The sequence below is a fragment of the Papaver somniferum genome, chromosome 10 (assembly GCF_003573695.1).
Source record: "Papaver somniferum cultivar HN1 chromosome 10, ASM357369v1, whole genome shotgun sequence".
Taxonomy (NCBI): Eukaryota; Viridiplantae; Streptophyta; class Magnoliopsida; order Ranunculales; family Papaveraceae; genus Papaver; species Papaver somniferum.
Genome location: NC_039367.1, coordinates 40,012,445 through 40,033,296, shown reverse-complemented (window position 1 = coordinate 40,033,296; position 20,852 = coordinate 40,012,445). Strand labels below are relative to the sequence as shown.

Sequence of the window (20,852 nt, the reverse complement as noted above, 5' to 3'; positions counted from 1 at the left end):
AACTTGATGATTCTCGTTTGTTATTTGACCGAGGTAAATGTGCTGATAAATTGGTTCTTCGATTACTTTCTAGCTTTAGGTGTAACTCAGATTTTTCATCTATGCGATCAATTCTTCTTTTATGTATTAATGATGCTGAAGTTTATGATGCTAGGAAGTTGTTTGTTCATATATCTAAGAGAAACAGACTTTTCAAACTCATATGGATTAGGGTATATGAACCTGAAATGGTACAAGATTTCTTGGGTAAACTGCCTGCTAGTGTTTTGTGGATATGGAACGATGGTGGTGTTTATTCTTATCTTTATTTTGTGCACCTTAATTCCATATTTGATCGTAGAAAAGGAATTGAGCCTACTCAAGGGTCTGCTCATTCAGTGAATGACAATAAATTCTCTTTTAGTTTATCTAATTCTCGTTCATTGATACTCGATGAGTATTCCAATTTATGGGCTACTAACAATGGAAATTTAGCCTTTGAGTTCATTCTGGGAGATTGCAAGTGGTACGTGAATCTGTTGCTGTATGGCAAGCCTCTATGGTCTAGATTGATACTTCCATTAACAAGGGTTAGTGAAGCTGGTACTGCAAGGGAACTATTTACTCAACTACATCCAAGTAGTCGATGGAGTTTTTGTGGTTCTTTCATATTGCAGTTAGGTAGTGTGTTGCTAGCTGGGATTTCGATTCTTCATTTTTTGTCAGTGAGTGTTGGTTTTGAGCTACTCTTTAAAGAATCCTATATGCAAGCATTTGTATTATCTACTCGTAGTCTAAATATGTTGTTGTGGGTTGAGTACTTGAGCTGGACATTCAAGTTGTTTTCAACTGGTTGGAGTGATATGTTTTGTGCAGCTGGGATCTGTAATCATTTTGTGACAAATTGTGTTGCCAAGTCCAATTGTGTACAGATAGGAAGGCTTCATCAGTTTGAAGTTATCAATGGATTTGTACCAATATCATCTCTTACGAAAGTTTCTGTCTCCATTTTTCTTCTCTTGCCAACATGTGTCGGCATGATGTATCCTGATGTGTGTGAACAGCTGAAGGTCCACACATAATAGCTCCCTCAAATCACAAGCCCTAATCTGCTGCTATTGAAAATCCATTTTCCCGCCAAAACAGAATTCAAATTGTTGAAGAAGGTCGCCCCTTATCCGAGCAGTTGAGGCGCCGATAACAATCAGAGTTCTCCTTAGTAATTTGGGTGCCCCTTATCCATTCCTGGGGTGGAAATAGTAATTCCTCCCGGGGGTGCAAAAGCCACTTTTTGAACCGACTTTTCTCCAAAAATGTTTATTTTCCAAAAAACACCTACAAAGACATAAAACACCAAAATAAGTACAAAATTAAGCACTAACAATATATAAAATTGAGACAAATTAGACACATAAATGCGCCTATCAAAGACTCCCAAACTTATTATTTGCTAGTCCTCGAGCGAATCAAAATAAAATCCTAACTCACTGTCGCAGGCATCGCGGTTTACAAGAGGTGTACCCAAAAAACCCGTACTCCATACCCTAGCTATCTACGCAGAACCTTGAAAGGCACAAAAGAATCTCCTTGGTTGGCATACTCTCGTTGGCTACAGGAGGAAGTACCCTGATACGAAATTCCAATTGTTGTACATGAGTTTGCACTCAAGCATATTAAAATTCATATATAAGTGACAGAGCTCTAGTCAGATAGTTTCTGGACATCATAACCGGAGTTAACCAATCACATGGATAGACTAAGAAGATGGATGTAGAGAAAAACGTAGATGGATTTGATGTTGACTAAGGTGAACGGTGTTTCCCATATTTGTCTGAAGGCCACTGCCAAAACGAACCTATCCTAAAGGACTGAGATACTGGTCTGGACTAATATCAACACACTGGCATATACAAGAGAACAAGTGGTCGATAATCCTAACTCTAGGTCAACTCATCTGGCATATACATGGGTACTAGTGGTCAACTTTATTGAATTTATTCCGGTTGGTCCGATGGTCTGGTCTCAATTTTTCTTTTTTCTTTTTTATATATTTTTTTTTTGGTATCTCAATCACTCTATTTCACCCTAGCAGTGGTAACAACTTGATTTGTGAGCCCCACCTAACCAGTTAGAGAAACATACTTTAAAAAGAAAACAAAAAACAGAAGTGAAAAGGATTCAACGAGATATGGCGAAACTACCATGTTTTTTTCCCAACACCTGAGCTCTGTGCTTTTATGAATAGATTCTTTAGATGTTTCCATCTACTCAGATTGGTTCCTCAACTCCTACAACCAAGATGCTTCCATCCACTTAGATTGGTTAGTGCCATCCTTAATAGGCATAAATTTCTAGGCTCTGGAGTTTTTTTTTTTTTTTTTAATTAAAAACTAACTCAAAGTTTTTCCCTCACCCCCAAACTTAAATCTAACATTGTCCTCAATGTTTCAAAATGGAAGTGCAGTACCAAAAAAATATGAGTAACAAGAGGAAACAATAAAGAGAGAAGTCAGAAAGATAGTACCTGGATGAAGCGTAGCAATCCTTCAATGGGGAATAAGACAAAAATAAAAGCAAAAACAAAACTAATGTACAACAACAGCAGGGTCCTCCAGAGGGACCTTAACATCATCATGTATGGGTTGCCTCCCTACATCGCTAAGTTTATTGTCTTCAGCCAGATTTTGTTACCCGTAAAAATTAATCCTGGTAGACAGGATCTCTCAGCTCTGATTCTTCTATTGCATGACTGGGTAGATCCAAGAATGGTTTCAACCGTTGACCGTTAACCTTGAAAGTTTCTCCGTTCTTAGGATTTTCAACTTCAACCGCACCATGAGGAATTTTTTTTTGACAAAGTATGGTCCAGTCCACCAAGACCTCAATTTACCGGGGAAAAGATGTAAACGAGAATTGTAAAGGAGAACTTTTTGACCTGGTTAAAATGTCTTTCGAATAATCGATTTATCATGAAATATTTTTGTTTTCTCCTTGTAAATTTTCGCACTATGGTAAGAACCATTACAAATTTCTTCTAACTCATTGAGTTGCAGTCTACGGTGATCACCAGCAGTAGATAGGTCAAAGTTTAGCCGTTTAATGGCCCGATAATCTCGGTGTTCTAATTCTACAGGCAAGTGGCAGGCTTTACCGAAGACAAGTCTATATGAAGATATCCCAAGTGGAGTCTTAAAAGCGGTTCGGTAAGCCCATAATGCTTCTACTAAGCGCAGAGACCAATCCTTTCGGGTAGGGTTTACGGTCTTTTCGAGTAGGAGATAGAGTAGATATACTTTTGAGTGACAGATGAGTTCAAGTCTCCACATACCTTTTGGTCGGATGAAGTTCCAATGGTTCCTTGAGTAGTTCTTCGTCTTCGTAAGATAATCGCCATGGAGTATGGAGCTCAACTATTCCTAACTATCCTAGACCGAGACTTAGTCATAAGTATACTAGAAATCAAGACATATAGTTTTGATCACTAACATTGAAAAACATGCTTGAGATAGCAACGCATGTGAGTTCGACCAAGCAATGCTCTAACAAAAACTCATAGCTCTATTAGAAGACTGCAAGTTATGTAAACATTTCTTAGCAGACGCTTCCTTTGGAGTAATTTTCTTCATGTACTGTAATCCTTCGTGAGAATTAGAGAATGACACAGAAGAAGATTTTCTCATTAGGACAAAGTTTTCTTTTTTCACGGAATTGCATTGTTCCTGGGCTAAGAGAAGTGATGTGACCAATTTCTCTTTTTCAACACGAATGTTGTTCAGATCTGATGAATGAGTCTCGATCAAACGTTTTTTTATAATTTAATCTTCTTTAACAATATCTTCAAGAACACTAATCTTTTCACGCTGTAAGGTAGTTTCTTGAACAAGGTTTTCGATATTGTTAAAGAATGACTCAACGATACTGTAGAGTTCCCGTTCTCGACCAAGAGACTTCTCGAGTTCTCCAATGAGCTGAGCATGTTTTTCTTCAAGAGTCTTTATTTTAGAATCTTGAAAATAAATAATCTCAGCAGATTTTTTTAATGTTCTGGTGAATTCCATTTCAGCTTCTAACATAGTGTCAATTTCTCATCAGAGCGAATGCTATCAGAATCTGATAGCAAAAAATTTCTACCTCGGGATTCGAAAGAATCATCTAAGGAGTTATCCTTTGAGGTAAGCCCAAGACATTTGGCATAATCAGAAACTTTGGAAGACATTTTTATGTGCGTAAATATGAGACAATCTATCCACGGAAATCAGATTGCTACAAACACAGACTTATGAGGTCTAAAACGTGTTTTCCTGCTCTGATACCAATTGAGAAAGAGGGGGTCTAACAACCACACCCAATATTTCTTTAGGAAATTTGTATGGTCAACTCCAATATAATTCCAAGAGAATCAACTAGACAGTCAGACTCAATCAAGGAAAATATCCAAAAGTTATATCTCTGTTTCTCAATGTAATCAGCAAATCAAACAGATAGAAATCCGTGAGCCTGATTATTATGGGAAATAACTTGAACGTACCAAAGACCAATGTTCCAGTGTCAATCAATTTCAATCAACAACCAAAGGTTGGATTTACAAATTTATTTTACTATGCACAACATGTGATATTTCAATTATATAATCAAATATAATGCGGAAAATAAATAACACAGACACCAGAAGTTTTGTTAACGAGGAAACCAAAAATGCAGACAAACCCCTAAGACCTAGTCCATATTTGAACACCACACTGTATTAAGCCACTACAGACTCTACCCTACTGCAAGTTAACTTCGGACTGGAATGTAGTTGAGCCCTAACTAATCTCACACTGATTAAGGTAAAGTCGCGTTCCTTGTGCCTCTGAATCCCAGCAGGACTCTGCTCACTTGATTCCCCTTAGCTGATCTAAACCACAACTAAGATTTGCTACGACCCAAAGTCGAAGACTTGATAAACAAATCTGTCTCACACAGAAAAGTGTATTTGAATAGATAAATCTGTCTCCCACAGAAATACCTACGAAGTTTTGTTCCGTCTTTTGATAAATCAAGGTGAACAAGAACATTGATAATCCAGTCTTATATTCCCAAAGAACAACCTAGAAATATCAATCTCCTCACAATAACTTAACTATATGGTAGTAGAACAAGTTCTTGTGGAATCACAAATAATAAGACGAAGAGCTTTGTGATTACTTTTTATATCTTACCTATCAGTGATAAATCTCGAGCAAATCTTAGAGAAGATAGTACTCAATACGAACAAGGTAAGACTCAGGACACACAACTATAGAGAAAATAGTTGGGTATGTCTTTAGAATCCCAATGACGTCTTTATGTCGTGAACCTATAATGGTTTTTGGAAAAAACTAGGTTAATGGAGAATCGACTCTAGTCACAACTAGTATCACACATGAGGTGTGGGCATTAGGTTTTCCCATTTGCTAGAGTTCTCCCTTATATAGTCTTCAAATCAGGGTTTGATAACTTCGAAATAAAGCAATCAATATTCACCATTAGATGAAACCTGATTCAAAATTAAAGCTAATATCTTTCCACCGTTAGAAGATATTTAGCTTGTTACACAAAAATGAAATATACCTTCATTTAAATATGGGTAACCGTACCTAAACGTGTATATTGAGTTGGCTCAATAACAGTTAACCGAAGTTAGCCATATGAATACTTTTCTCTTAACCTTGTTTATCTTAACACTTCTAGATCAATTGATAATCAAATGAATCTAATTGTGTTACTCATAGAGTTGTTCAACTGTTTATATTCTCATAGAAGTATACAAGACACAATTGAAGCAAAATCGGATTGATTCAAAAGGATCGGTTCATGAACATTTTAGCCACGGTTTGCAAATATTGCATTCCTTAATTTGTAAATGTGTTTGTTCATGAGTATGAAATCATACTTAACCGATTTAAGAACTTGAACCACTTAAGTTTGCAAACGGGTACGCAAACTTAAGTTTCGTACATTGGTCACACGCCGACAGTTTGCAAACGGGTACGCAATCTTTAGCTCCGGACCGAACTCAGTTGAAACCGTTTGCGAACGGGTATTGAAACTTGGTTCTCGGACTTCAACAGTTAAATCTGTTTGCGAATGGGTATGTAAACTTAAGTACCCTGACTTAAACAGTTGAATAAGAACGGGTATGCAAACTTCCGGTCCTCAATTCCGTCAAAACACTTCGTACACTAAGTATACAAACCGTAATGTATCCATACATGAGTTTTAGCTCTTAACTCCCATTTCAATCATTGAAACATTCTTAGAAGACGACAATAGCTTTCTCACACAAACTACTAGCTTATAAGCAATTTTCAACTGATTGAATGATCAATATGAAACATTCCGGGCCTACATCAAATGACTGTCTCACACAAATCATGTAAGATGCTACCGGGTGATTTTCACATGATCATATTTTGACTTTCATCAAGAATAATGATGAACATAGTTAAAGCAAAAAGCTTTCCAACACAGATTTCGAGAAAGATATAAGCGAGTTAAACTCATCTCAAAATATCAAATGTGTATAATGTAAAGTCTATATAGCTATACGACTTTGTCTCAATATGAGATAGAATAGAATATACTTCTGAGTGATAGATGAGTTCAAGTCTCCACATACCTTTTGTTGATGAAGTTCCACAAGCTCCTCTTAGTAGTTCTTCGTCTTCAATCGATGAACACCGTGAAGTATAAAGCTCAACTACACATTTTATCCTAATCCGAGATATAGCTATAAGAAATCAAGACTTATAGTTTTAACAAGTAAACTTGACAAACAAGATTGAGATAGCAACGCTTGCGAGTTCGACCGAGCAGTGATCTAACAGAATCCACCCTCCAAGCGATTCAGTTACAGTCGCGCTCCTTACGTCTCTTGAACCTCGCATAGCTCTACAGAATGGATTCCCTTAGCTGACGTTCTTTACAGACTATGAGTTGCTTCAACCTAAGTGAAGACTTTTGATACCAATCTGCCTCTAACATGTAAGTCTATTTAATTTTCGTTCCGATCAAAGATCAAGGTGAGGAAATCTATTTGTAATACACAAATCTAGCAAACCTCACAAATCTGGAACGTACGACTCCCAAAAATCATCCTAGATTCTTAACCACCTCTCAAGAGCAATCTTCAAAATATCAACTAAGATCAGTTTTAAAATATTTATCTTGAGGAATCACAAAGTCTGAGACGAAGAGAACTTTGTGATTACTATCTATCTTGCCTGAAAGAGATTACAAAAACCTCGATAACAGAAAAGCAAGATCATAATACACGAACTATCAAGGTAAAAATAGTCAGACCTGGATTCATGAATCCCCAAAGGTAAATATATGGTTTTAGCTATTTATCAGTTAGAGAAAATCTATGGTCTTAGTAAGATGTATAGAGAATTTAACTACGGTTTAACCACGGTTTTTACTGATGTCACATCTGTTCAATCCAGTGGCTTTGGAGATGCTAGTTCACTTTGATATGCTCCCGCAATGTGAGAGAAATTTTTTTTCCAATTTTCTACTACCCTTTGGAAAATTAAATGTAAACTTTGGATTTGATGATTCGAAAATTAGGGATGTGCTGGTTTTTTCACTCACCCGCTTTTGGTGTTTCCCTAGTTTTAATGATTTCTCCTTCCTACACCACCAACAAATCTTGCGCCGCCACCACGCATCACCAGTTCTTTAACATCGTCGCCATTAATTTAGGATGAAAAATGCGAGAGCTAGAAGTTTAAACTTAGGGAGAGAAATGTGAGTGATAGAAGTCTAAACATGTGATTTTTTCTAATTAGGGGCTTAATGCGTCTTTTCCACGTTCCAAATCATTTTTGACCGACGGTTAAATCATATTTCCCGCTATACCCTTTTTTAATAAGCAATGAACAAAGAATTACATATGTCCAGTCCTATGGTCCTTACATAGAGAAGACAGTAGCCAGATAGGGGTACAGACCAAGCCATATGACTAACATTAGTTTTAGCCCATTGAGCTAGATCGTGGGCAACTCCGTTTGCAAAACGGTTAACAAATACAACAGATATAAACTTAAACTTGGGGATCATGGTTTTAATATCCTGTAGCAGAAAATGGTTCTTTGATCTTCCATGAAGGTCTTCTTATTAATTTGCTCCAAAATAGCTAATGCGTGATTCGATCATGTCTCTTCTTCAAAGCCACCATCAAAGCATCTCTGATTGCTCGAGTCTCTGCTTCTTCTGCAAAAAAACAAACCAAGTAAATTGACTGAGCATAAACAAATATATGGTTTGAATCTCTAAAGATAAACCCAATTCCTCCATTCGAAGAATTTGGTTCCAAGCACCATCGATATTTATCTTGGTCCAATCCTTAGGTGGAACCACCCAAGATGAAGCTGGTTGTGGTGGAGAAATTTTAGATATGCCTTGTAACGACGGGGTTTTAATAGAGGTCAGCATCATTGACTTTGCTCTTGTTAGAATAAAAATTGGTTCTTCTGATTTCGTATAATGGACTAAATTATTTCGGTTTGTCCAGATGGACCACATCAAGCACGTTATCAATGGGAAGTTATCAGCTTTGTCAGATGCCTCTTTATAAGGATGTAGCTGAAGCCAAAATCTAACCCAAGTATCCGACTAATGAAAGGTATAATTTTGAAATTGAGTAGTTTGTACATTTCCAAATCTCCAAACTCTAATAAGACAACAACAGATTAAATTTGCATCTTCGACAACTAAAATCAGAAATATGGATGCGTTTGCGAAGAATTTCATTGACTGGAAGAACTCCTTTCAAAACTTTTCAAACAAATAGCTAAATTCTTGTAGTTTTTTTTTTTTTTTTTGAAGCATGAAAATTCTTGCAGGTAGATTACATTTCCACACCGTCATCCATATTTCCTCCTGGACCTAGACCAACCAGCAAATTTCCCAACTATAGCACCGTCTTCAATCAAAAGACAAACACTATCTCCAATTGTCACTCACTGGACAGTCAAACCCTAACATAGACCAACCAGCAAATTTCCCAACTATAGCACCGTCTTCAATCAAAAGACAAACACTGTCTCCAATTGTCACTCACTGGACAATCAACACTGATTAATAAATTTGCCGCGAAATTTAGTTTTTTTAATGAATAACTAAGGGTGCACAGGAACCGAGCCGGACCGACGGACCGCGCCGGAACCGGCGGAGCCGTACCTGATTTTGAACCGAACCGAGGAACGGGGTACAGGTACCGGTCCAAAAAATAGGAACCGGGATCTGGGGGTACAGATACACGGTCCACTACAAGTACCGTGCCGTACCAGACCGAAAGTACCGAATATTAAGAGCCGTTAGATTTAGGGGATCATAGATTAGTAATAGCCGTTAGATTAGAGGGGGTATATAAGCCAACATAACAGAGCTAGGGTTTCTCTTATCAGTTTCCTTTCTTTTTTTTTTGTCCGTCTCCTCTCTCTGAGAAGGAGAAGAAGTGAAGAACCCCATTAGTAAATCCATCTTCTTTGTTTCAAATATTCAATCATCTCTTAATTTCTCATTCTTAGAAATCAGGTTCGTCATTTCTTTTGATTAGTTTCTTCTTTTTTGTTTAATTTGTTTTTAATTTTTTTATGCCTGTGATTGACGGATTTTTTTCTGTTGTATCATTGTATTAAGATTCAAGACTTCAACTCCACGATCTTCATTACACCACCTCTCGATTTTGATTTTTGACTACTGAGTTCATTAAATCTCGATTTGGTAAGATGCAATCTAGATTTGTAGTTTCCAGATCTAATGAAATGAAAAAAAAATTAGTTGATGTTATTTTTGTCTATCCTGAAAGTTTCTATTGATCTGATGACATGAATGAATTACCAGTGTTATCATTTTGAAACCCTAAAGCCCTATTTTGCCTTTATTATGAATCATTTCTTCTCACTGGATAATTCAATCTCCTTTCAGAAAATTTCTTAATTGAATTTGTGTTTTCTGAAATGCTAGTATTATTTTGATTACATATGTATCTGATGTTATAGACTGAATTTGTTGCTGGCTTTAATAGGCTGTTCTGCTTAGCAATACCGATGTGCATGTGCTGCTCCTTCACTAAAAAAAATCGTTGAGATACGGTCTTACAAGGTAAGGATCTCTTCTTTATGCCAATTGTTTTGCTGATTTGGTTCAAGTTAAAAATCTTGGTAACATCTAGTTTCAACAGACAATGGGTACCAATTAGATTTTGGATTTATGGATTCAGCTTGGTGTGTTGAATGCATGTTGTTTGTGTTCTTTAGATTTTTTTCCAGCAATGATTCATGTTTGAATTGTGTATATATTGTTTGTCAGTGACCAATCATTCATGGATGCATCAAGTCCAGCTAGGGATCGGAACATAATATGGCGTCATTTCACTAGGAGAAATGTTGCAGAAGCCACTTGCAATTACTGTGGAAGGATATATAGGGCTCACAACTGCATAAATGGAACAACAGCATTATGGAAGCACTTTAAGAGATGCCCCCACAAAGATCGCATAATTAATGCTTAACACTAGGCTTAGAGCCTTAGACTTAGTTCTATCCAGGGACAAGCCAAAGAAGTGTAAGTAAACCAGGGGCATGGCGAAATCGTATGAAAGAGTTGATGTCAAGGAGTAAGAGGTTCAAGAGTAGCCCAAATGATGACATGGGAAAAATAGAGTTGGATAGATATTTCATTGAAAAGTATGAAGAAGGTGAAGGAGAAGATGATGATGAGGAGTTTGACTTATTGGGTTGGTGGAAGACCAACAATACAAAGTATAAGATACTTGGACATATGGCTAAGGACATATTAGCCATTCCTGTGTCTTCTGTTGCCTCTGAGTCTGCTTTTAGCACAGGAAAGCGAGTCTTAAGTCCTTGTAAAATCTTTTTATCTACAAGGACAGTTGAGGCATTGCTTTGCACACAAAGGTGGCTAAGGAAGCCAATACAACTTGATCTTCTATCTGATTACATACCAGATGATGATGTTGAACTTGAAGAAAGTAACATACAATTGTACAAACATATACATTGCTGATATACATATTACATTATTACTTGTGTTTGGAAGTAATAGATATAGACTAATAGTTACTAACTGCGATTATTTGTTTTTGCAGCGTTACTTGGTCCTATCAACACTGATGCCACCATAAGTGCTGCTGACATGGATTAGAAGATCAATATTCAAGACTACTGCAGCACTAGATGCACTGCTAGTTGTTCTTTTTTCAGATTTTCTCATTTTCAAGACTTAGTATGTGTGTCTGTGGCTACTGCCTACTGCTACTTGTTATTTTATCGGATTTTCAAGACTTTAGTGTGTGTGTTTGTCAGTTTGTGTGCTACTGCCTACTGCTACTTCTTTTTTCAGATTTTCAAGACTTTGTTTGTTTGATTTGCTAGTAATATTGCTCCTTATTAGTTGGTGCTTTGTTTTTTGATTGAGATATTACTTAATATATTGAAAAACAGGTAAAAAACAGGTACTTATGTTGTGAGAGAAAAAAACATATTTATGTCTGGAAAAGTACCGACTGGTCCGGAACCGTACCAGGTACCGGACGTGTACCGAATGGTACCGGAACCGAGGTACAAGGTACAGGTATCGGTCCAAAATTTTGGAACCGAGACTAGGGAGGTACAGATACTCGGTCTCTTCAAGAACCGAGCCGAACCGTACCGTGTGCACGCTCATGAATAACGCATTCAGCGCATTACAGTCGTACCGTTATCTCAATTCTGAAACATACAGTTTCCTTTTCTTATTTCCTTCCTTCCTTTTCATTCTCACATCACTCTCTCTCGGAAAAAAGAAAAAGAAAAATGGGATCTCTACCACAATCATCATCCGCATACGATCTCTCATTCTATACCAATTCCTCCTCGGAAGAATCATCAGTAAACTCAAAAGATTTACGAGTTCTCTTCGAATCACAACAAAAATACCTAAACTACTTTTTCCAAAACCTGGATTTATCACAAACCTTAACATTTACACAAACCTTGTTAAATTCGAAAGGAACCATCTTCTTCAGCGGTGTTGGTAAATCAGGATTTGTATCACAAAAGATCTCACAAACCTTAGTTTCATTAGGTATTAGATCTAGTTTCTTATCACCAACAGATGCATTACATGGAGATATTGGTATATTATCAAGATCTGATATTCTTGTGTTATTTAGTAAATCTGGTAATACTGAAGAATTAATGAAATTAGTACCTTGTGCCAAAGCTAAAGGAGCCTATCTGATTTCTGTTACTAGTTATCAAGGGAATTTGTTATCTGGTGTTTGTGATTTTAATGTGCATTTACCTTTGGAGAGGGAGTTATGTCCTTTTGATTTAGCTCCTGTTACTAGTACGGCCATTCAAATGGTTTTTGGTGATACGGTTGCGATTGCCTTGATGAGTGCTAAGAATTTGTCTAGAGATGAATATGCTGCTAATCATCCTGCTGGAAGGATTGGGAAAAGCCTCATTTTTAAGGTTTGGGGGTTTTCTAATTATTTTGTTTGTATTGAATCTGTGTTTTGTTGGAATAAATGAATTGTAGATATTTACTTCTGTTTCTCTGATCACATAGGAATTAGAAGAAGTAGGGATGAGAAAAAGTATCTTGTTGTTCTGTATGTATTATGTGTATAGGTATTATGATGTGAATCGAGTTAATAATTGAAGGTAAAACAATACATTAATAGAATTGCTCAGTTATTAGATTTCATTCTAATTGTTCACGAACAACGCGATAAGATTGAGATAATGTGTGTGTTCATTAAATAGAAAGTCATTAGAGTTCTTGCCAACGGTTAACGGACAACATTATCGACTCGAGATGGTGTATTCATTGCTAAAGGTTATTGGACAACATTGTTGAATTGATAACGCACGTGTTGATTATGTAGAAAATTATTAGAGTTCGTGCTAAATTGTCTACGGTTAACGAGCAATACTAGTGAACTGACAATTCTTGTATGGGTTATGTTGAAAGTTATTAGAGTTCATTCCAACGGATAACGAGCATATGAAAAAGATTCTGTTTAATTATGTTGATAGAAAGATATTGGGTACCTCTATGTCATTAAGACATGATTAAAAGGGTGATATCCAGTTTTTCGTATTGAATGGGTTACTCAGTTTTGGTTTCATTCCTCGGATAGTATTGATCTGTGAAACTTCAGGAATTAAATCAAAATTTTCCTATTTGGTCAGTTCGGTTTTTATCATGCTAAATGATTCAAATTATTCTGTTAACTATTGGTTCACTCATAACTGAAAAAGACTTTATATTGTTGAATTCAGTGTAAATTTATGTTTGGATAATCACTGATTTTTGTTTCCATAGATTACAGTTCTATGGACCTAGATGATACCCATTCCTTGGGATAATGAAGATTTGATTTAGTGGACCATTTAATTGTTGTGTAGGTTAAGGATGTTATGAAGAAGCAAGAAGAACTTCCGTTATGCAAGGAAGATGATATGATAATGGATCAACTCGTGGAACTTACGAGTAAAGGATGTGGCTGTTTACTAGTTATCGACGAAGAACACCATCTAGTCGGCACATTCACTGATGGAGATTTGCGGCGAACACTCAAAGCCAGTGGTGAAGGTATCTTCAAGCTTACCGTTGGGCAAATGTGCAACAGGTAAAGACACATTGGTTCATAATTTTTTGTTTACTTAAGATATGTTCTGCCTTTTCATAAACGCATATAACTATCCTTTGATGTTCAGGAACCCCAGAATTATCGATCCAGAGGCGATGGCAGTGGAAGCAATGCAGAAGATGGAATCTCCACCATCGCCGGTGCAGTTTCTGCCGGTCGTTAATCATCAAAATGTTGTAATTGGTATCATCACATTGCATGGATTAGTCTCAGCAGGTCTGTAAACACTGTACCCAGATCCTATTATGGTTTGTTCTAATTTTATTATTCTTTGTGTATTTATCTCCCTAATGTGAATGGGGATCTGTTATCCTAAGTTACTTTACTAGCTTATAAAGAATTTGAAAAACATAGTATATCTGCAAGATTGTATTGATATTTAACAATAGATGTTGATTACTCTATTGTCTTTATCTAAGTTGAATCTCACATTAAAATTTTCAGTAAAATATCCGGATAGTTAGTATAAACTGGTGTGTAAAAGTGAATTGATAGTGAACAGATTTTGTTGCACAAGAATTAAGCCATGATTTTTATTGCGTAAGAGTGTTTGTCATTATTGGATCGATATTCCCTTAGATTTATAAAATTTCACTTTGAAACTGTGACATATAGAATAAGCTTGGTAATGAACAGGATATGGCATTGTAAGCTTAAGCCATACTTTATTTCTATTGATGTAAGAGTGTCTATATTCGTGTAAATCCAAAGAACTTTCTCAAAGACTCTGATAGATAAAATGAACTTGGTAATGAACAGGTAATGGTAACTTAAATAGTTAGGCCATTACTCATTATAATACGTACCGAAGCGGTACCGAAGTGTGTGTCATCATATGCTTATATAATGTAAATTCCTGAAATTTTGCTGAAAAACTGTGGTAGGTAGAAAGGCATGATAGTGAACAGGTTGCTGTGTTACCAAAAAGGCTGCCCATAAGTCATTTCTTTTAATGCAAGAGTATGTATCGTCATTGGATGCATTTTTGTGCAGATTCACTGAATGTTTTTGAAAACGGTGATTGGTGGATTTTTTTGTCACAATAACTTGATAGCGAACAAGTGATAATTTGTTTTGGTTAACCGTGTGTGTCATCACTGGATCTTGGGTCATGGAATTTTTGCTTGAAAGCTGCGACCACCTAGCATTCCAGCTTTTTTATGTCATCAGCTTTCCCGCTTCTCTAGTGTAGCAGCATACTCAAATGGTATTTGTCAATATCATTGATACAGCCCGATACCTGATGCCAGATACTATGAACTATGATTAGAAGTAGATTTATGCGCATATAAAACCCCTACAGACTTGCCAACAGTACTTAAAGAAATTTTTTATTGTAACCTTGTGTGCCTGTTACAACCACAGTTACAAATCCTAGAAACACAAAATATAGAGAAAAAACAAATGCCGAATAGGCCGACTCCTCCCTAAACTATAAACCTTGAAGCAAAACTACAAAACAAAATCGAATCGTTTAGCTTTTTTAGCTATTCATTCGAACCAATGATAACTACGTATCGTTATCATTATAATTTATTTATGGGAACCCAACAAACTCGGGAACCATAAGGCAATGTTTCCATGAAATCTGTTATTGGAACCAAAGCCTAAGAGTTAAGTCTATCTCTGGGTTTTCAGATCCTCTACTGGCATCACTCCTGTGAACAGAAATATTGTTATTTGGCTGGTTATCAGCTTGAGGTGGAAGACCCTCCTCTGCAGCTCTCCTCTCTGGCTGATCTGATAGTGGCAGTACAGGAACATTTTGTCCGTTAACTGCTGGAGAGTTTCCCCGACGGGTGAAAACATTTCCTGCGATTGGTGCTGGTCTACGAAGCAGTGCAATTCTTGAGGCATCAAGTTTTTTTTTTATACTAAAAGGGATTTATTAATGAATGGAATGGAATACATAGTCTTTTTCTATCCAGTTGGAGATATCCAGTGGAAAGTTTGAAACATAAAAGTAAGAAAAGGCTTCAAGCCTAGCTTTTCTAGCTAGTTCATGAAATACACTATTACTTGATCAATTAACTACTTTGCAAAACCAAAATTTATTCCTTAAAAACTTGTTTCTGACTGCAGCTATTAGATGTTGATTTAACCAGTGAACTTTAAATTCTTCACAGTTAACAGATTCCACGACATTAGCACAGTCCAACTCAAAAATGACTTTATTGAAACCAACTTCCTCCATCCATTCTACTGCCTGGATAAGAGCTAGAGCTGGCAAACGGGCGGGCCGGGGCTGGCTTGTGACCAACCCGCGGGTTACGAGTTTACATGGGCCAAAACTTGCGGGTTGATATTCTTCACGGGTGGTCATTTCTCCAGCCCGCACCCGTAACGGGTAAAGCTTGCGGGCTCACGGGTTAGCTGGTTTCTGTTGAGTCAACTTGCCAGAAAGGAGTTTCCTCTGATTTTTGGGCTATTTCCGGCCACATTCAGGCCATCTAAAGCTCATTCCCTGCAACCTAACGTTCATCTAATTCATTTGATATTTTGATTCAATTCTACCAACAAATTCAACAGTCACACCAACGAAACCTTAACATCAAAATATAATAACTCAAAATTGCAAAACTAAACAATAATTTGATACTAATTTTGCATTTAAAGGAACACAGTGTGCAGCCACAGCACCACCACCAACAATATCAAAAGTCATCTGCCAATCTACTGCAACAACAGCTGCTACATTCACCACTAACACACATAAAGCACCATCATCTCACTCACATGCATCTTGAATCACCAACACAAAATCAATTGAAACAGTGCCATAACCAGTCACGACAACATCAATTTCCTTCAAATTCAAATCTTTGCTGCTAACTTCAGTATCCATCTCAACCCAACTTTTCAAACACCAAGAGCAACCACCATTTTCTCAGCCTCGAGATCCCCTGTCTTTTTTGCCTGAAATTGACATCGACAGCAACCTCAAATCCCCAAATCCGTTTCTATTAATCCCATCTGATTTTCCAGCCAAACTTCGAATCAATTCGAGACCCATTCTTCAACAGACTCTAACAAATCCATCCACATCTGATCTCATGTTCTTCCAAAATCACCAGTACCCGTCTAAACATCCACACAATCACCGTTAACCAATTCAAATAAATCCCCCATCTCTTGTTCTTGCTTCAATTCATCATTGTTTTCGTTTCAAACTCAGAACTCCATCGAAAATCAAGAGAAAATGAGTTTTGTGAAGCGGCGGTGGTGGTGGTGTACCGGCGGTGAAGTGTCTGTCTGTAAATATGTATGACTGATTTGTGTTTTGTGAGAACTAAGGAGGACTGAGGAGGGTGTCGCAGCCGCAGCCGCAGGAGAAGACGGTGGGGAGAAAAAAAGAAAAGAAAGAGGAAGAAGAAGAAGAAATGATCTGTTAGGGTTTTAGCGTTTTTAACTCTTTAACGTAGGGATAGGATTAAGTTGACCCGTCCTACATAATCCAACGGTGAAAATTTACTGTACACGGGTTTACCTGCGGGTTTACAGGCCGGGCACGGGTTAACACGTTTACTAACAAGCCACCATTTCTCTTATCCTAACCCGACTGGTTTATAACCCAGCCAAGCCGGGTTAGGGTTTTCACGGGACGGGTACGGGTTTATCTGCGGGTTTCGGCTTGTTTGCCAGCTCTAATAAGAGCTTTGTATTCAAAATGTTCAGCTCCTACTTCTTCATCCACCTCCTCTTCCAGATTAGCTCCTTTGACTCCTATTGCCTGACCTGCATGATTACGCAATATTAGACCAATACTACCTTTCCTTGTTTCTGAAATATAAGAAGCATCAATGTTCAGTTTTAGATATCCATCTTCTGGTGGCATCCAATCCTTTATACATGTATTTTGGGTATTGGAGGTATCTACAACATTAAAATTAGCAGTACACTATGAAGTAAGAAGTTGAATTCTAGAGATGGTACCACTTCTATTAGGATGAGTATATTGAAAAATCAAATTACATCTATCCTTCCATATATACCAAACAGTGCACATAAGCTTAATAATGTATTTCTCATGCTCAATTTGAGATTGCCCAGTAGTAGTAAACCAAGAAACAATCCAGTCCTGTAAAGAATTAAAACTCTGAGTAGTAGTAAGTATATCCACCTGCAAGGAGTTCCATATTCCCATAGCATAATCACACTCAATCAGCAAATGCTCAATGGTTTCATTACTGCTATTACAAAACTTACAATGAGGTTCTATGTCAGAAATATAGCTTGCAAGTCTGCTTCTTACAGGGACAATGTTTTTTAAGCATTTCCATACAAAAAGCTGCACCCTATGTGGCACCCTGAATTGCCAGAGATTCTTCCAAACTTCCTTAGGAATCAAATCATCTGAGGCTATATTATTTACTGTGGTAGTATTGAGAGTGTTATAAGCACTTTTCACAGTAAACTTGCCTTTCCTACCAGGTTTCCATATAAGATAATCTTCACCAGAGGAAGGAACATTCATGCTAACAACGGCAGAAGAAGTTTCATGATTAAAGAGAGAATAAATGAGCTCATGATTCCAAATCCTAGTACCAGGCACAAACAATTCACAAACCTGAGTGTAAGAAAAGAGGCTAGATAGTCCAACAATTTGGACAGGTGGACTATTGAGACCAATAACCCAATTATCTAGCCAAATATTAATTTTGGTGCCACTTTGAACAATCCACATGTATTGTTGTTGCACAACTTCAAGCCCAGAATAAATACCTCTCCAAAGCCAAGAAGAGTCATCTTTTAGCTTATCAAGGTGGAGCAAGCTACCATTTCTCCCATATTTTGCTCTAAGGATTCTTATACAAAGAGAGTCCTCATCAGTACAAGCTTTCCAGGCCATTTTAGTTAACATAACAGTGTTAAAATGTTCCAGGTTTCTAAACCCTAAACCTCCTAAAGCTTTTGGTATACTAAGATTACTCCATCCTAGTAAGCAGAGACCTTTATTATCACTATGCCCCCACCAAAAATGTTTTTGGATTGAGTCCATTTGATCAATCAAAGTTTTTGGAATTCTAAAACAACCCATCTGGTAAGTAGGAAGGGCATTGAGGACATGTTTTACCATTATAGTTCTAGCAGAATGGTTCATAGTTTTACCTTTCCAGGTCTTAAGTCTATTACCAAAGGACTGAATAAGGGGTTTAAAGGCTTTTTTCTTATCTCTGCTTATTAACAAAGTAACTCCCAGATAAGTATCAGTGTCTTTCATTTCTTCCATCTTAAGTTCTCTAGCAAGACTCTCTTTATAGCTAGGACTGAGGTTGTGACTAAAATAGACACTAGATTTATCCAAGTTAAGGACCTGACCAGAAACACTACCAAAATAATCCAGCACATTCATGATACCAGCAATATTATGCATGTCAGATTTAGTGAAAATAAGAATATCATCAGCAAACATAAGGTGGGTAATACCTGGAGCATTCCTAGCAGCTTTAACTCATGAAATTTGATGGTTAGATTCTGCATTTAACAACAATCTTGATAGAAACTCCATACAAATAATAAACAAATATGGTGATAGGGGATCACCTTGTCTAATACCTCTAGAGGGATTATAACCATGAGTACGAGTACCATTCAAAAGGATAGAGATATGAGTTGTTGAAATGCATTGATTTATGTAACCACAAAATTTCTCATTGAAACCAAAGGCTTTAAGAAAACCAAGTAAGAAAGACCATTCTATCCTATCAAAGGCTTTAGGGAGATCAATCTTTAAAGCCATAGTTCTGCTGTGTCCCTCTTTGTGTTTCATTGTATGAATCATTTCATGAGCCACAATAATGTTGTCATGAATATCTCTTCTTGGGACAAAAGATGCTTGATAAGGAGCTATAAGATGTTTCAAAAATGGCTTAATTCTATCAGCAAGAATTTTGGAGATCACTTTGTAAATAGTACTCCCTCCGTCCAAGTTTAGATGCCAAAATAAGATTTTGCACAAAGATTAAGAAACACAAAGAGAATAGTTTTTTTCCACAATTACCCTAGGTTAGTATCTAATGTTCCCAGTTTTAGATGTCTAGGTTTTTGTTGTTTTGTTGGAAAAATTCAAATTAGAGGAAATATATAGAGAAAAGTATTAGGTTTTTGTTGTTTTTGTGTCTTGAAAATTGAAATACACAATTCTCCAAATTATGACATGATTCCAAGTTAGGGGAAAATCAGGATAAAAGGTGGAAAAATATGAAGTATAGCAAGTATTCTAGGACAAAAAAAATCCTCAATTTTAGCATCTAAACTAGGACGGAGGGAGCATTACATAAGCCTATTGGTCTAAAGTCAACAGGTTTAGTAGCACTATCAGTTTTAGGTATCAAACTTAGATAAGTTTGATTAAAAGAAGATGGCATAAACCCTGTTTCAAAAAAGTTTTGCACAACATTAATAACATCTTGTCCTACTATATCCCAGTTATACTTATAAAAGCCTGGATGAAACCCATCAGGTCCAGGAGACCCCCAAGCATTCATATTCTTAATAGTTTGAAAATTTTCATCACTTGTAGGAGGTCTATTAAGAAAAGAGTTATCCTGAGAGGTAATGACAGTTGGGATGATATCAAAAGTTATATCAGTAAACCTAGGATTAGAGGTTTTACTAACCTGTTCAAAATGAGAAACAAGCATGTTAGCAATCTCAACATTATCATCAATCCAAGAACCATCATTAACACAAAGACAATCAATGTTTTTCCTAAACATTCTCCTTTTGGCCAGGGTATGAAAATATTTAGTATTCTGATCCATATCAGTAATGAAAGAATCACCAGATTTTTGTTTGTAGAACTCAGTCTTAATATTGAACCATTCATCAAGTTTTTTTTTAAGCAAAACAATGTTATCATGCTGAGAAACAGAATTATGGTTGTTCTGGGCAGCTTCAAGGTGAGCTTGTAATCTATCAATATTTCTATCAATATCACCAAACTCAATTATGTTCCAGTGAGAAAGTTTTTTCCTAGTACTTTGTTGCTTAACAATAAGTTGCAAACCTGCAGAACCATGAGTATTAGTATTCCAGGCTATAGTTAACTGATTTCTAAAATCATGATGTTTCATCCACATTGCAAAAAATTTGAATGGTCTCCAAGAGTTATTACTTAAATTTTTTGGAACTAGTAAAATTAGGCAATGATCAGAGCCTGCCTGAACAAGATGATGAAGTT

The 20,852-nt window shown here is 36.7% G+C and overlaps 1 protein-coding gene across 1 annotated transcript; it reads left to right on the top strand.

The window, feature by feature from the left end:
* The first annotated feature begins 11,738 nt into the window (after positions 1-11,738).
* Positions 11,739-14,118, top strand: LOC113318802 (probable arabinose 5-phosphate isomerase). Its single transcript, XM_026567051.1, has 3 exons — positions 11,739-12,485; positions 13,425-13,648; positions 13,737-14,118. Exons 1-3 carry the CDS (start codon positions 11,823-11,825, stop codon positions 13,891-13,893), a joined length of 1,044 nt encoding a protein of 347 aa, XP_026422836.1. The 5' UTR covers positions 11,739-11,822; the 3' UTR covers positions 13,894-14,118.
* The last annotated feature ends 6,734 nt before the right edge of the window (positions 14,119-20,852 follow it).

Bases quoted from the DNA above. Each gene is read 5' to 3' on its own strand.
- LOC113318802 (XM_026567051.1), top strand. From the start codon at position 11,823: ATGGGATCTCTACCACAATCATCATCCGCATACGATCTCTCATTCTAT. The intron at 12,486-13,424 runs GTTTGGGGGTTT...ATTGTTGTGTAG, and splicing joins GGAAAAGCCTCATTTTTAAG to GTTAAGGATGTTATGAAGAA. The intron at 13,649-13,736 runs GTAAAGACACAT...TTTGATGTTCAG, and splicing joins GTTGGGCAAATGTGCAACAG to GAACCCCAGAATTATCGATC.